Source organism: Chiloscyllium punctatum, chromosome 3 (assembly GCF_047496795.1).
Source record: "Chiloscyllium punctatum isolate Juve2018m chromosome 3, sChiPun1.3, whole genome shotgun sequence".
Classification (NCBI taxonomy): domain Eukaryota; kingdom Metazoa; phylum Chordata; class Chondrichthyes; order Orectolobiformes; family Hemiscylliidae; genus Chiloscyllium; species Chiloscyllium punctatum.
This window is the reverse complement of record NC_092741.1, coordinates 101,919,757-101,937,921: the sequence shown is the minus strand read 5'-3', so window position 1 is coordinate 101,937,921 and position 18,165 is coordinate 101,919,757. Positions and strand designations below refer to the sequence as shown.

At 38.5% G+C, this 18,165-nt stretch overlaps 1 protein-coding gene across 2 annotated transcripts in view; it reads right to left on the bottom strand.

The window, feature by feature from the left end:
- cad (carbamoyl-phosphate synthetase 2, aspartate transcarbamylase, and dihydroorotase) overlaps positions 1-18,165 on the bottom strand; it is a 161,594-nt gene that overhangs the window by 72,488 nt on the left and 70,941 nt on the right. For both annotated transcript variants that reach the window (XM_072557614.1, XM_072557624.1), the window contains exons 7-17: positions 16,892-17,077; positions 16,005-16,117; positions 11,500-11,654; positions 11,045-11,176; positions 9,647-9,880; positions 9,154-9,375; positions 8,867-9,055; positions 5,092-5,216; positions 3,529-3,662; positions 3,148-3,260; positions 1,304-1,548 (exon numbers count right to left, since the gene is read on the bottom strand). In XM_072557614.1, coding sequence (XP_072413715.1) covers positions 1,304-1,548; positions 3,148-3,260; positions 3,529-3,662; positions 5,092-5,216; positions 8,867-9,055; positions 9,154-9,375; positions 9,647-9,880; positions 11,045-11,176; positions 11,500-11,654; positions 16,005-16,117; positions 16,892-17,077 — 1,848 coding nt within the window. The remainder of the gene's footprint in view (positions 1-1,303; positions 1,549-3,147; positions 3,261-3,528; positions 3,663-5,091; positions 5,217-8,866; positions 9,056-9,153; positions 9,376-9,646; positions 9,881-11,044; positions 11,177-11,499; positions 11,655-16,004; positions 16,118-16,891; positions 17,078-18,165) is intronic.

Here is an 18,165-nt window from a genome sequence, read left to right as displayed (position 1 = left end):
GTTGCCACCCAGGTGGATAGTGCTGTTAAGAAGGCATACAGTGTGTTAGGTTTCATTCATAGAGGGATTGAGTTCCGGAACCGCAAGATCATGCTGCAACTATACAAAACACTAGTGCGGCCACACTTGGAATATTGTATACAATTCTGGTCCCCATATTTCGGGAAGAATGTGGAAGCATTGGAAAAGGTTCAGAGGAGATTTACCAGGATGTTGCCTGGTCTGGAGGGAAGGTCTTATGAGGAAAGGCTGAGAGACTTGAACCTTTTTTTTTAGATTAGATTAGATTACTTACAGTGTAGAAACAGGCCCTTTGGCCCAACAAGTCCACACCAACTCGCCGAAACGCAACCCACCCACACCACTACATTTACACCTTACCTAACACTACGGGCAATTTAGCATGGCCAATTCACCTAACCTGCACATCTTTGGACTGTGGGAGGAAACCGGAGCACCCGGAGGAAACCCACGCAGACACAGGGAGAACGTGCAAACTCCACACAGTCAGTCGCCTGAGGCAGGAATTGAACCTGGGTCTCTGGCACTGTGAGGCAGCAGTGCTAACCACTGTGCCACCGTGCCTGTTCTCATAGGCAAGAAGAGGGCTAAGAGGGGATTTGATAGAGACATACAAGATGATCAGAGGATTGATTAGATAGGGTAGATAGTAAAAGTCTTTTTCCTAAGATGATGACATCAGCGTGTACGAGGGGACATAACTACAAATTGAGGGGTGATAGATTTAAGACAGATGTCAGAGGCAGGTTCTTTACACAGAGAGTGGTAAGGGCGTGGAATGCCCTACCTGCTAATATATATCAACTCAGTCACATTAGGGAGATTTAAACATGGATGAATTTGGGATAGTGTAGGGGGACGAGCTGAGAATAGTTCACACGTCGGTGCAACATCGAGGGCCGAAGGACCTGTTCTGCGCTGTATTGTTCAACGTTCTACATATGGTACAAGCTGTAACAAAAGTGAAAAATCAAATTTGTAAGCACAAGCTTAACAAATAGTAACCCAATAATCAAAAACTGCTTATTTTTTTCAAAATGCGTCTGCACCAATTTGCCTTGATTTTCGAAAGGATCAGAGATAAAAATATACCAAAATATAAAAGGAACTGGAAGGGACAACGAAGAACAGCGTGCTGACAGTCTAATAATATTAGACTTGTGTGGAAATGAAAAATCAAATTGAAACGATTAACATCTTAGTCAAACGCAATTGCTTTTAGACCATTTCTTTTGGAAAACAATTTGCACTATACAGTCATTGTGAATTGTCCAGTGTTTACCTCTGTATGGCCATTGCAATCTGTTTATCAGAGAAACCAAGACGCTTCGCTTGCAGGAGATCATGACAAGGCATTTCATCCTTTGTGTACAACTCCAGCTTCAGTGAATATTCAACAATGTTTTTCATTTTGTGAAGAAACCACTTGTCAATTCTAGTCAACTCATATAGACGTTCGATTTCATAGCCTGCCCTCAAGGCAGCAGCAAGGACAAAGATCCTCTTATCCGTTGGAGTTTTCAGTTCCTAAAAAAAATTATTCAATAAGGTGGTATATTATCAAAAGCTAATTTAAAATTGAAATTAGAAGGAATGTGCAACATAAATATTTACCCTGGGCCTTTCACACGAATATTAAACTGCTAAGAAAATTGTGAAACTGTATGTGTGAATTAGCACAATGCAACACACAAGGCAAAAACTGGTAGAATGAGCTCGACATCAACAAGAGTGATATTAGCTCTTATGACTCCCATCACAATGCAAGATTGTGATCATAATCAGTATTGCTGGAAAGATACAAGACAAAGTATTACATTTAGGCGGTCTTTATTTACTTAACACAGACATAGAATTGCCCAAGACAGTGGGAAAACATTATTTCCCAGTACTGTTTGGAGATGGAGGTTTTATGTTGGCCTCAAAGGCTGTACTAGTTGCGAAAAGTTTACGTCTATATCAAGATGCAGCATTCTTGACGAGATATTTAAGTGTATTGGAACAAAAAAAGTGTTAGATTTCAGGTAGCTGACTTTATTTTGATGGTGACCACTTCAGGTTATATATCAGAATAATGGAAGAAAACTTGCTATTTATTCCAAAGAGATCAGAACTCAGAATACAAAATTATTTCTCCCCCCAAATATGCATGCTACAATGTTCAAGGAAGCCAATTAAATGGTTATTTCCTTTTTAAATTTAATGTCATAATTGACAGGGACAGACACATGATTTCAATATGACAGTTCAAAACAAACAATTCAAGAAATTAAGCAATTTCAAAGATTAAAAAGCTTAAATCATTTCAATATTTATTCCGAAAGTGCAATGTTATTGCAGGAAATCAGATTATTTGTAATTATTTCACTATACTGGTCAAATTGTGAATACAATTTTATGGGCGGCACGGTGGCACAGTGGTTAGCACTGCTGCCTCGCAGCGCTGGAGACCCGGGTTCAATTCCCGCCTCAGGCGACTGACTGTGTGGAGTTTGCACGTTCTCCCCGTGTCTGCGTGGGTTTCCTCCGGGTGCTCCGGTTTCCTCCCACAGTCCAAAGATGTGCAGGCCAGGTGAATTGGCCATGCTAAATTGCCCATAGTGTTAGGTAAGGGGTAGATGTAGATGTAGATGTAGGGGTATGGGTGGGTTACGCTTCGGCGGGGCGGTGTGGACTTGTTGGGCCGGAGGGCCTGTTTCCACACTGTAAGTAATCTAATCTAACAAGCAGGCAATTTATGGCAATATCTCTATCTTCACAGATGGCAGAAAAACCTCACTAACATCTAACTTGGAAAGAAACAAAAAGCTTTCTGAATCTCCACGATAAACAACATTTTCCCACACAGATCCTTGCTTTGGTTAGTAACTTCAATATCATTACAGTACAAAAATTGTATGCAACTTCTGGCCTCAGGATACAAATTAAAGACTAAATAGGAATCAGAAACTACCAAAAGCTTGAAAATTTTTTTTCTTTTTGAATGATTTACATAGCAATATGCTATTTCTTTCAACTGCTGCCCATGCACAAAGAAAGTCTTCACAATCATTAGGATTTATTTTTTGGAGGATGCTAAACCTTCATGCCATTAAAGTAACAGATGTGAAATGATCTCCAACATACCTCATCAGTAGCCAGCTTCAAGGTATGATCAAATCCAACACAATTTTCATCTACCATTCTCAGTGCTTTCTGAAAAGCTTCTTCAAAATTACGACCAATAGCCATCACTTCACCTTTTTGAAACAGATTACAGAAAATGAATAATAGTTCTGAAGAAGGGCACACAATCATCAATGTTGGCTGGTGAAAACTATATGCCCAATATTTTGCTTTTCATTATCATCACACTTAAAATTGACCAATGGATTGTACATTATGAAAAAAACTCCAACTTTTGGAATTAACTTTGGTAAATATTTATACACAATAAAACAGACATATAAATGATAAAACATACTTATAACGTGGCCAAACCATAGATGCTGCTGAGGACACACTTACCAACACTCTTCATGGAACTTCCAATTTTGGTGCTTACACGCAAGAACTTGCTCAGATCCCAACGGGGTACCTTCACAACACAATAATCCAGGCTGGGCTCGAAGTTTGCAGTTGTTGAATTTGTCACAGAATTTCTGCGTTAGATATAATCAAAAATTCAAAAAGCTAATTGTCTTCATGCAAGTCACATTGCTTTCTAAATGTTTGCTTTCTTTAAAGCAGAAAGAGAATAGAAATAGAAGGACATGGCAATGAGTCACAACTTCACTAAAAGACCTGAAAGAATATTGCAATATCATAACATATTTGATATCCATTCTGGCATTCCAGGCAGAAAAGATACTCCAACTCATATGTCTTGACTAACATTGAAAATAACAATAGTTAAACAGTTTGCTGAACAAGCTTGGAACAGAGTCAAATGTGGACTGTGAGAAATTTAGGGAATAGGAAGTTGGAAACGGTGTAGCCAGCGTGTGTCAATCTGAAAAACGATCCTCTGCTCAATGATAGGGGTTAAGGGAGTTAGGAGCATGTGTTAGGAAAACTGGCACTCAGCTTTTACAGGGCAGAGGGTGGTTTGCCAAACAACAAAAATCACCTCATGTCAACAGGTGCAGAGACAACTTTGGATTGGAAACAAAAGCCTCAAGTTCAGAGGTAGGTGAGTTAGAGCGAGTCAGCAAAGTAGTGAAATTGAAACAATTGATGTCACATCAATAATTCCCAATGATAAAAATCTTAGCAGAGGTCAAATGGCAAGCAAGGGTCTACTGTAGGTGTTGAGAGGGATATCTGGCCAAAAGAAATAGGGTCGGGTGAAGGTGGTAGAAGAATCGTTCAATATCTTGCTCTGTGCGAACTTTGAAGTATGAACTTGCAGTAGGCAGACAACATACCAAATTGCTTTTAAAGTAAACAATTAACAAATTTTTTAAAATAATACTCTACATTTGAAACATGATCAAGGTTATTATTTCTTTTGTGCACCCCGGGCAGCAAAAGTAAACCAATTCTTAACAAATTAGAACAAAGAACAATCAAAAACAAATGCAGCATAAGAACAAGCCCTTCAGTCCTCCAAGGCTGCACCAACACATTTCGCCAAATTAGTTCACAATTTCATAATAATTAACATACAGGAGCCTTCCACCATGACATGTCCCCAGTAAAAATGCAGAAATTTAGATCAATACACTATGCTAAACTGTGATACTGTTGTATAGCACAGGCCACTTGAAAAATAAACTTTGTATGGGCAATATTAGACTGCCATGACCTATACACTCATTGGAAAAAGGTTACGACTATCAAAACATCTCATACTGAAACACTGAAGAGTTCTTGTGCACAGACGCTTCTTGATCTACAGAGTACTTTTAATATTTTCGGTACATATTTTAAATTTCTTGCAACTGTTGTATTTTACTTTTGAAGGAATAGATCTCTCTTAGCCCATTTGACAAGACCCACATTACAGAGAATTGCAGGTCAATATTCTGCAGCCTGAAAACACCAATATATTCATGCACAAGACACTTTAGCTGTAAAGTAAAAAATTACCTTAGGACAGGCAAGGGGATGCCCAAGGCTAGTTTAGCTGCAACATAAGCCAATGGATAACCAGTTGCTTTACTGGCCAAAGCTGAACTTCTAGAAAGACGAGCATTCACCTCAATGATAAAATACTAGAAAAGAGAAGGAATGCAAAAATTATGCTGGAGTACTACTACAACGAATGCTTTTAAACATGAAAATGGAAGCCAGGTTAGCAAACATTCAGAAATTCGGCAGTGGCAGTGGGAGGGTGGTAATGTCACTGGTCTAACAATCTAAAATTTCGATTTAAATATAGAATTACTAAAATCTGGAATTAAAAGCTTGCCTCAGTAATCATGAAACTATCAATTGCCAGAAAAACTCACCTGGTTCACTAAGGAAGGAAATCTGCCGTCCTTACCTGATCTGCTCCATGTAACTCCAAACCCACTGCAATCTCGCAATCCATTCAGTTCAGCGACAGTTAGGGAAGGCAACAAATATTGGCTTTGCCAGTGATGCCCACATAAAAAAAAACAAAAAAACTGCACCACGCAAATAAGCCATATAACTCCTTTAGGTCTTTAAAATGAAATGAAATTTGGGTAATTCCTACTTACTAATGTATCATTTACCAAATACAGATGAATTACCATTTGAAATTAAATCTTTGTTCAAGTAACAAATAATATCCAAAACATGTGATTTAATTTTAACTACAAAACATACCGTGCAATTGCATCAGTGTGTGTGCGCAAGTTATTTAAATTATTTCTTTCTGGAAAATAAATATCAGTACCTAAACATAGTTAAAATGACCACTGTAGAATGGGAAGAGGATGGGGTGACATACAAGCCTGACTTTGTGACCCTCAACAGATTTAAAACTGTGTTTCTAATACAATGTTACTATCAGCAAGAATGTTGCAAAACCGCCATTAAGCCCCAACATGCTTTGAAATCTACAGCACTGCTTTCCTTTTATGTACATTTACTTAATCAGTACTACCAGCTGCAGAACATGTGTAAAAAATATTGTTTAACTTATGGCCCACTGAATTATCTTTGCTTTCAGGCGACCACTGTAAGTTTTATTTAAACTATTAAAATGTACAAAAAGTTCACAGGTCACTTCCAATCAATAAACTTTGTAGTCTGAATATATTAATGAAGTGGTGGTGTCAGTGTTCGACTGGGGTGGACAGGGTTAGAAGTCAGATGGTATCAAGTTGTAGACCAACAGGTGTATTTGGAATCCCTTTTTTGTTCAAAAATATATATAATTTTAGTTCATAAAAAAAACTTCATTGTATATAGACATGGACACAAAAGCAGTTTGGTTCTGCACAGTTGCAAATCAAGTAGACAAAATATTGTGATTTGACTATCCACAAACCTCTCTTACACATAGAATACTCATGTTTTCATATATTTGAGACTAGGAGGGTCCGATAATTGAACAGATCCCCATTTAACTTCAGCAGGAAGGCCTCAGGTTTTTCCTTACTGTTCCTTGATGGCAGCTGCCCCAAAGCTTTAGCAAGTCCTTCAGCATGTAGTCCTGGATCTTGGAACGTGCTAGTTTGCACCACTCAGTCGGGGCCAACTCAGTGTTCTGGAAGGCCAACAAGGTTCAGGCAGACCAAAGAGCGCCTTTCACAGAACTGATGGCACTTCAGATGCAGCTGATGTCTGTGCCCTGGGGAGACAGGCTGTAGGGCACAATCATGCGCCACAAAGCTGCTTGGGACAAATCTCAACAAAAACCACTGCATGTGCCTCCAGATGTCCATTGCAAAGGCACATTCCAGAAGGAGATATGTGACAGTCTGAACCCCTTCACAGCCTTTTCAAGGGCAGCATGTAGTGGCGCAGGCTGACTGGACATGCATGAAGGATCTCATAGGTAGTGCCCATCTCACCACCAGCCAAGCAATGCTTGTTCAGGTGATGAGGCACTCTGCTCAGAAAACCATGCACCTTGTCCTTTTCCCTCAGGATTTTGAGGACACTACAAGCTGACCACTTTCTGTTGGATTCATGGTCAAAGGTGCTTTTCTATACAAATTTATCTCCAAAAGGACAGGTGATACAGAACAGTCCAACCACTTGGAGCATTCCGCAGTAGAGAGGGCAGTACTGTCCTTCGCAACACCAGAGACAGGTAGAACCTCAGTACAGAGACATTTGGTGTTTGTGTACAGTGGATCTACACAGCTTGATGCAGGTGGCCATCAGGATCAGGACAGCATTAGGTAATTTTCCCCTCCCTTATCCAGAGTTTTATACATGGAGTCCTGCAAACACAGTCTATCTCGGTTCACAGATAAAATGAAAGATGGGACGGGTGACTGAAACAGCACAGTTTTGGGGGAATGGGCCAGACTTGTGCTACATACAACAGAGACACCTGCAAATGGAGAGGGAGCGGTGCTTCCAAAAGACCAGTTTCTGCTTTCCTTTGGCAATGCACTCCTCCCAAGATTTTGTGCACTCCACTAGCCCTTTGAACCATATCCCCAGCATCTTTAGGTGACCTGTCCTGACGGAGAAGGGGATGAAGGATCAATCAGCTCAGCTGAATAACAAGCAAAGGAATGACCTATAATCTGATTAAATGAGGCAGAGAGATAATTGCAACCTAACTCTTAATTGTTTTGTAATTATCTCTCTGCCTTGTTTACATTAGATTGTAGGTCATCCCTTTACTTGTCATTCAGCTGTTGACAGTTGACTCATATTGTCTGACACTCTTGAACATGTCTTGACATGTGAGATATTGTGTTATAGGTTATCTTTATTAACGCACTCACCAGCTCCTGTTAATTCATTCATAACCCTTTACTAACTTGTTATTTACTATAACATGGTTTTATTCATTAAAGTGCAGTTCTCTAGTATATTTTACTATCCAAATGTAAAACACCCCTTTCAAACCCATTACTGCATTTTCACACCTTATCAACCCTTGCTACAAGCAGTGTTTACCTCGGAATAAAGGTAGCATACAGAATAATACCATCCCCATCAAGTCTCCACAAAACAGGAACAGGACTGGGACCGGGAACGGGACGGAAGGAACTCACAATGGCAATAGTAAACAAATCTCACAAGCCAGCTGTAGTAATCAGTTTTACATTCTTTTATAAGCGCAGGTACAATTTCTAACTTATTTAGAGCATATAGGCATAGTATTTTACTAACATTTACTAACTTAAAAGTCAAAAGGACTAACACCTCTTGATATGCAAACAGACTGGACAGACACTCTTAATCCCATTAGAAGGAACAACCAGCCATCTCCTGTATCCCAGGAGAGAATCACCTCAAACCTTTGTGTACTGTAGACAAAAACTGTAACACCATAGCAAGAACTGTGTATAAAGGGGCTCTTGTGAGGACAATATTTTAGGATTCTTGCTGCATAAAAAAGGGTATTTTTGCCGCTCATTGATTCCAGTTGGTATTTGAACACGATCCCACAAACACCTACACAGGCCTATTGCTCGGCCTATTTACCCTCCATTCACACAACTTACACGATCATTTGATCTCTCTTCCTACAAATTCTGTATCTACGTACTTCTCTCACTTCACCTGACAAAGGACCAACGTTCCAAAAGCATGTGATTTCAAATAAACCTGTTGGGACTATAAATCTGGTGTTCTCTGACTTCTGACCTTGAATACATGAAGGTTTAAAGTTACTGGAAAGTAAATTCTAGTTACATGATAAAGTAGCAGGGACAAATTAAAGTTGAGGTAATGAAGAGAACCAGGAGGATCAAACAGCACATACCTGTTCAGACTCAGGGTTCAGGGCATACTGAATATTACACTCCCCAACAACACCTAAGTGCCGTATCACTTTGATTGCCGTAGTTCTTAGCATGTTATATTCCTTATCATTTAGAGTTTGACTTGGTGCAACAACTATAGATTCCCCTGTGTGGATTCCTAATGGATCGACATTTTCCATATTGCAAACCTATAGACATAAATAACACACCACTTAGTAACACTTACAGTGCAAAAACAAACAAAATAACCATTAACTGACAGAGGCTTCAAATCCTTTATACTTACTGTGATACAATTATCATAGGCGTCTCTGACAATTTCATATTCTATTTCCTTCCAGCCTTTCAAAGACTTATCGATCAGAATTTGAGAAGTATGTGCAAATGTCTGTGTCACTAAGGTCACCAACTCCTCTTTGTTCTGAGCAAATCCTGAGCCTAGGCCACCCAAAGCAAAGGCAGCCCGTACCAGAACTGGATAACCCAGGCGTTCTGCTGCACTTTGTGCCTAATAAATTGAAGAGTTGAAATTTTACTCTGATATCTAATACTCAAACATGCAAAAAGGTTATTATACAGATCATACGACAGTATATTTAACTTGCGAGTATAAATGCTAAAATGTTGGCAAAATGTGCAATTCAAACTATCCAGGAGTCACACTGCTGCATATTTTATGGGACTCACAAGTGCTGCTGCAATGTTGAGGAATATTCAGGTTCACTACAAATGGTATACAATAGTTGAGACAGGGTTATAAAGAAACTCAGGATGTTTACCTGATCTAAAGAGAAGGCAGCTTCACTGGGGACAACATATTCATTAATTTGTGCCATTTTCTCCACAAATATTTTGCGATCTTCTGTCATCTCAATGGAAGAAACTGGAGTGCCCAAAACTCTGACATTGTATTTTTCTAAAACTCCTCTTTTTTGAAGCTCTACTCCACAATTTAACGCAGTCTGTCCACCAAATGTCAGGAGGATTCCATCCGGCCGTTCATTCATAATAACCTGAAAATCCAAAATATTGTATCTCTGTATTTACATATAATGTATGGACTGAGAGACTTAGTTACACTTACAATCATTAATTGCAGTTACACTACATAAACTGCTATTTTGTGTTTTTCTTTGTGGCAACATCTTTCCTCTGAAAAGTCCTTGGGTCAGCACTTATGCATGAAAACTCAGTTGACACTGCAATAGCTAATAAAGGTAGCATCCACGGACACTATCTTTTGGATACATAAGATCAAGACAACATCTTCTCATTCACGCACCTGCTTAAAAGGGCAGGTAAGTTTCTGAACAAGTATCTTGCCTTCAACAAACACTGGAAAAGGGAAAATAGGCAGCTATTTTTGTTGTTAAACAAGGCCATTTGTGCAAACATTGATTGTCCCTACAAAACTTGTGACTGTACTTCATAAGAAATGCACTTTTTTGGATCAGATATTTACAATAAAAACACAAGTTCTTTCCCTCCAATTTCTAAACATTATGTTTATGATTTGCACACAAGATCAACTAGCCATATCTAAAATACACTTAATATGAAAATTCTGAGTTTCTTCCCTCCATCTCCTCCCCTCACCCCAAAGGCAACAACTCCTTGATGGAACACAGTTTTTACTTGCCCACTGTAAATGGAACTATCATCCAAAAACTTTGTGTCCTCCTCAAAGGCTGTCACAGCCTCATCATTAAAAGGTTGAAAGGGTTGCTGAGAAAAACGCAAGTTGCACCAGACTTTCCTCTGTCTTGATAGAGTTGTAAAGGCCACCTGCATGAGCTCCATTTATTATTTCAGATAAGATTAGCCAAGACCTTGCAAATCTAAAATCTTCCTATTTGGTATGGATCAGCATCCCAGATAAACTACAGAATATAATATTAGCAAATATGGTAAAAGTCAAAATAAGCTGCCATAAAAAACAGTGAATTAAAGCCAAAAGGATTAAAACGACAACAAACCCTCTTGAGTCGTGCCACCAATACATACCAAAATCTCATGAATCAGCCAAAAATAACTTTTAGCATACTTAGCAAGCCTTACCTCAATAAGCACTGTATCTTGCAATGATCTTGATTAGTGACAGGTTACTTTGCTGAGGCATTCTCAATATAAATAGGAAAAAATAGGAATTCATATATTAGCAGTGAAAGCTGTTATACCTGTGTGACATATTCTGGAGTAATAGGCAGAAAATAGACTTTGTCTGCGAGTCCTTTAGATGTCTGCACTGTTGCAATATTTGGATTAATAAGCACTGATTGAACATTCTCCTCTTTCAGAGCTTTAATAGCCTGTAACAGAATCACCATTTAGATAGGCTGCAGAAGATCAAAACACACAAACAAATGATATCAAAATAATTTTGAGACAAGGTTAACCAAATCTAAATCAGAAGGACAAATGAAGTAGCATAACAAAGCTCAAATCACAAACCACAGTAAAGTGACCAACTCTCAGAAATATTTCATGAATCCTTGAAAACAACTTAAACCTTTAACCAGCGAATACAAAGTAAACATTCTGCTGATATTTACTGTTACCTTAATTGTTTCCAGTTGGGTGAATGTCACATTCAAAAATTAACAATTTGCTCTCGCTTTATTTTTCAACTCACCTGAGAACCAGAATAATCAAACTCCCCAGCTTGACCAATAGATAATCCACCTGACCCAAGAATGAGGACTTTGCGAGGTTGTATTCTTCCGGATGGGATTTTACACAGATCAGTTCCACTTTTGTAGGAATAAAAAGAAGTCATCCGTTCCTTAACTAAAAGACAAAATATTTTTAAACACGCATCATTATTGTGTCTGCCAGTCAGTCACTCTGCGCAACCATCCATGTTTAGAAGAAAGAAAAGTCGAAAGTACTTCAGCCACGATAATTGTTCTTAAAAACTACAGATATTCAAAATCACATCAACATTAGAAAATAAATTCCATATTGGAACAGCCCTAACAAGACTGAAAAATAGGTTTAAAAACCTTAAAGAAAAAATGAAATACTGGGCATTCTTAGCAGCTTTGTAAGTACTTGTGGAAAGGGAATACAGCGCCACAGCATTTTGATCTCTCAAAAGAACACTGACATGAAACAGACTCCTTCCCTCCCCACAGATTTTGCCCAATGGTGGAATTTAGAAATTTGCAGTTTTATTCCAGACTTCCTGCATCTACAGTATTTTATTTTACTGTTAAACTCCACAGACTCATGGTGAAATAAATGGAAATTTAATGCAAACTGTCAAGTGCTAGATTTTAGGAACAAGAATAAAGACACAATAAACCAAAGTTATACAATTTCAAAAAGTGGGAGGATACATGCACACAAACCATTGAACTAGTCAGAGCAATTTAAATTATGTTCTTGACTGTGCTGACAAAGAAAAATGATACACAATCAAGGAGGCAGCACTAAAAATCATTGCTAAAGCACTGGTTAGGTCTCAGTTGGTATGTGATGCTCAATGTAAGGCACTACACGTTTTAGGAAAGTTGCACAGAACTTAGACAAGGTGCATAAGAAAACTACAATGGCACAAGTAATCTGGCGAGACTAGAATTTCTCTGTTTTAAGTAGAACAAATGGACATTGGATGGAAGAGGTGTTCAAAATCACAAGGAAGTCGGCCAGTTTCTTCTTATTTACATTAGCTTTCAGAGTGCTGCTCCTTTGTCAGGTAGCTGGTGGGGCTGGATCATAAGACAGAACTTAGAGCACAAGATCACAGTGTCATGCAACCATTGCTGTTAAATCTTTCATCTTTTAGAACAGGTTGCAGACTTTGATTCATTAATATGAAAATCCCAGAACTTCTTTCAAATCACATTCCCAAGATAACTTCAGGCTTTAGGGGGTAAAAGGTTACATCTCAGCTAAGACAGTGTATTGTAGGTGTGAACTTAGAGTCTATCTGTGCCCCAATCTTGAGTCAGACTGCTTCTATTTCCAAGGTAGGGTTTTATTATGTCACATGGATTAACTGCCTGCAGATTGTGCGTTTTTTGAGCAAAACAGTAGATATCTGCAAAAACAATTCTATAAATACAAATTCAACCTATTGACAAGTGTGTGTGTATGTTTGGTAGAGTGCGTGCGTGAGTATGACAGAGTATAAGCCTGTGAGTGATTGAGCGCGCGACATAGAGAGACAGAGAGCCAGAGAGAACGTGCGAGCATGTACAAGAGATAGAGTAGTGGGGTCACATATAGTGTGACATGAACCCAAGGTTCTGGTTAAGGCCACCCACATGGGTACCAAATTTAGCTATCAGCCTCTGTTCGGCCACTCCGTGTTGTTGCGTATTCCGAAATCTGCCATGGAGGATGGTCACCTGAGGATCCAAATCAGGGATTTTCTATCTGCTCAAGTGTTCCCCGAATGAGAGAGAATATGCCGGTTTAGCAATTTTTGCGCAGTGCCCATTCACCCATCGTCATAGCATCTGCTTGGTTGCCAGTGTACCATGTCTCTGGGCATCCTTGGCGCAAGTGAGGACTGCAGATGCTGGAGATCAAAGTTGAGAATGTGGTGCTGGAAAAGCACAGCAGGTCAGGCAGCATTCGAGGAGCAGGAAAGTCGTTGTTTCGGGCATAAGCCCTTCATCAGGAATAAGTCCTAATGAATTGCTCAAAACGGATGCTGCCTGACCTGCTGTGCTTTTCCAGCACCGTACTCTCTACTTTGGGCATACTTGCCTTCAAGCATATAGGAGAGAGACAACATTGGCTGAGTCATGAGTACCTATTGGGTACATAGTTGCTGGTGCCCCCACGTGTAATGGTGGCATCCATGTCCCTCCCAGTCGGGGAGGGCTTCAACGATCAAGGACATTTGGCTTAGGATCTTCGGGTGATCATTCTCCAAGGCAGACTTCGGGATACGCAGAGTGGCCGAGCAGAGGCTAATAGCTAAGTTCAATACCCATGAGAATAGCCTCAACCTAGACCTGGGGTTCAAGTCACACTACAGGTGACCCCACTACACTATACACACACACTCAAGCAGACTCTCTCTCTCACACACACACACACACACACACACACACACACAAACGTCTATTGATGAATGTGCATTTGAAGATACATCCTATTTTGTTCAAATCTGTAGGTAGTCAATCCATGTGACATTTTCTAAATTCCTACTTTGGAAATAGAACGAGTCTGGCTCAAGGTTGGGATACCAACAGACTCTAACCTTACACCATTAATGCATTGTCTGAGCCAAGATGTCACTTTTTTATAAAATAAAACTTTGTTATCTCGAGAATGTGACTTGAAAGTAGTTCTGGGATTTACATATTAATGCATCGAAACCTGCAACCTAAAAGATGAAAGACTTGACAGTAATCTAAATTGTGGATTAGTGGTGCTGGAAGAGCACAGCAGTTCAGGCAGCATCCAACGAGCAGCGAAATCAAAGTTTCGGGCAAAAGCCCTTCATCTGATGAAGGGCTTTTGCCCGAAACGTTGATTTCGCTGCTCGTTGGATGCTGCCTGAACTGCTGTGCTCTTCCAGCACCACTAATCCAGTATTTGATTTTCAGCATCTGCAGTCATTGTTTTTACCTTAGTAATCTAAATTGTTCAATATATCATATCAGTTGCATGACTCTATAACTGCGCTACAAATTCTATGCCATAAATTCTGTGTGTTATGATCCTGCCGCACTAGCTACCTGACAAAGGAGCAGTGCTCCGAAAGCCAGTACTTCCAAATAAACCTGTTGGACTATAACCTGGTGTTGTGTGAGTTTTTAAAACTTTGTCTACCCCAGTCCAACATGGTACTTCATTATATTTCCAGTGGCAGAAGGATTGTTAATGAGAGAACAGTGATTTAATTGCCTGGCACAGAAAATAAATGCAAAATGAGGATTATTTTATCACATATTGTGAGAAGTGCTAATTTTAAAAAAGGAATTAGACTTTAAATTTGAAAAAGGTGTGCAATGTAAAATGATAAAAAGAATGCAAGTATTGGTTAGCTCTTTCAAAACATCTAGCATGAGTATGATGGGCTGAATGATGTCCTGTGCTGTATCATTCTGTGATTCAGAAAGGGGCAGAAATGCAGTTGAATATGTTCAATTAACAGAGCACTTTACACAACTTCTACATGAATCAACATCTTGTAGGAAAAAAAATGACGATTATATAGTCTGCAAAGTGCTAAATCATTACTCTTCCTAAATATTAATCAGCATTAAAACAGATTAAACATATCCAATAACATAACTTATGATCTGAAGAACTGCCTTGGTATTTCAAGTCAGCTGCGACTAATCACACACATTAAACTGAGGTTTGCAGTAATCAGATTACGATCCCAGCCTAATTTTCTTATTCCAAAACAAGTGCTACGTGGATTTTTTTAAAAACAGGAAACCAAGATGACGAGGAGACAGGATTATTCTAATCATCTTGCAGTTTTAACTCTGCAGACTGCAATTGATTAGGAGTACAGTGAAAATCACAAAATATTCGACATAATGAACACTAAATTTTATTACGCTCACAGTAAAAACATTTTAAACAACTCAGTGACAATGAAAAAGGCTACAACTTCCCTTCATGCAACAGCATTTGTGAACTGAACACATTTGTTATGATATAACCACAGATCAAAAGTTGTTACAATTTACATCTTTTTATTACCTTTTTATTTATGTACTTTTGGGGGGGAGGGGGAATATTTTAAATAAGCAAAGCTTATTTTGAAAAAGACCTAAAATATGCAGAAATTCAAATCTTTCAACATCTCACAAATGGTCAAAATAGAAGTTAGTTCAGTACTAGGAAGTCAATTACTTCAGTTGGCCAGTTGACATGACTAAATGATTCAAAACATTGTATTTAAGGCTTTTTACATGACACTTTAAACATAATCTTTCAAAATGCATAGAAAAAAGGTTTAGATCATGAATACATCAGCCAATTAGATATCTTAGATACCTGTCAACCAATATGATGTCAAGAATTCTTAAGAGAAGAAGAAATACCAGACACAATATTTTATAAAGTTTGAATATGCATTAACCTTCATTTCAATTTGGATGCATTCAAATCTGTAAAATGTAATTGTGAGGCATGACATCCAGCTCATATCAAAGTTCTTACCAGTTTTTTCCAAATTAACTCCCTGCTTCACATCCTGTACGCAATCCAAAAAGATATCAAAAAGATTCTCAAGATCTGTTGGTCCTGCCATATGTTCTGGGTGAAACTGGACACTGGACATATTCAAAAGAAATTAGAATAATAAAAGCACAAATCATTTCGTTGCTTGGAATTCTGCATATCTAGCCACAAATCAACAAACCGTTTCAAAAATTTTCAGAGACTTAAATGCAATGGCCCAAATAAGAAAACTGATGAGTTGATGAGTACCAATCTAAGACTGCTTGTTTTCGACTGCCAAAACAGCAGGTAAGACTCCAAAGGTCCATCACCTTGTCCTAGATAATTCTAAATTCTTCAAGGTGACTTTGACGAACTTCAGAATTCAATATCTAACTTCTAAAATTTTAATTGATTGGGGCAAAGAAAGCTGTGGAAAGACCTCATTGTCAGAAAAGGTGGTAGAGGCAAAAACTATCAGCCCACTTAAAAATACTTGGATTATATATCTGAAGTGTTTTAACCTCCAGAGCACGCACACTCAATGGCCTCCTCCTGTGCTATAAATCTATGACTTTCTTGGCTGCACTCAGAATCAGAGGTGGACAAGAAGAATGAGATCCCATTACAGAAGCAAAACAGTGACTGTGAAATCTTAATTTTAGGTTTCCAAAAAAAAGGAATGTGATAAACGTTTAGGAAGGAAACATATTGCAGTCATATGAGGAAAGTGAAATAATCAGAATTCTCTCTCAAAAATTCTAATGAACTGAATTTTTTCTGAAGTATCTTGGGGGCATTTTACTACACCACAGAAATGCATGGTGCTACTGCTGCAGTGACCGTAAAATAAGTAGAAAGTTCATTTTGCTTTCCAAAGCACTCACCTGAATAATGGTTTAGTATTGTGAACTATTCCTTCATTAGACTGATCATTAGCATTGGTGAACAAAACAGACCAATCCTTTGGAAGAGAACTCGGTTCAACAGCAAATCCATGATTCTGTGAAGTGATAAAGCAACGCTGTGTATCTTCATGAATACAAGGCTGGTTATGTCCACGGTTTCCATACCTTACCAGAAATAAAAGCAAAATTTTTTTTCTAGAAAAATGTTTAACATTCAAAAGAATCTATTAATCCTAGTATCAAAAGAGAAAATGCTGGAGGAAACCCACGCAGTCACGGCGAGAATGTGCAAACTCCACATAGACAGTCACCCGAAGCTGGAATTGAACCTGGGTCTCTGACACTGTGAGGCAGCAGTGCTAACCACTGTGCCACCGTGCCGGCCCCAGGCTGGGCAGCTGAAAGTTACTGGTAACCAAATCAAAGGAATGACCAATGCAGACATCATTTTATCCTATCACTTGCTCTTCACTGGTGCCATCTAAATCCTTTCCTTTCAATTACCTTTATATCATCTTCCTTTTCAAATACTTATCAACTTCCTTACGTTCAAATGTCTAGAACTTTATTTTGTAACAATTAGCACTCACCACCTCGAGTCAAATTCTCTTGACTTCCTTTGTTCCACTGCAGAATGTTCTAAGTTTTCAAAGTATTCTTAAAAACCGTAACATTTTATTCCTGACACTATTCTTTTGAATGTTATCTTATCTACATGAGATGCAACATTACTTGAAATCACTCCAAATTTTAAAAAAAAGCAATATTCTAACCGTAGCCCAATTATTGGCTTACATGAAGTCAGTATCAATTTTTAAAATATTTTGAGAAAAGATTTCTTAATTCAATTACAAAATTACAACAATAAACCAACAACACTACTCTAAAAAAAATTTAAAAAGAAATAAAGATCAACAAAACTATAAGATAAAACAGCCCAATAGAAATAATAAATAAATAATACCACTCAGTGCAACAAAACAAGAGCTCCCAACTTTCAAGAGCATTGAATAATACTCAAGAGCATTTATTTGAAATTCTTCCTCTCTGGGTACCAAGTTTGTTAAATCAGATCGTCATGGCCACACTAAAGCCCTAATTAAAATGGCAGACAAATCTGGGTAATCCAAAAAGGACTGCCATGTCTTATAAAAATTCAGTTTTTTGGTGCACCACACTTGTGAGAAAGTCCAGGGGTATATGTTCCAGAATTAGCTTATGCCAACTCGTCAGGCTCGGGGAATTTTCAGACA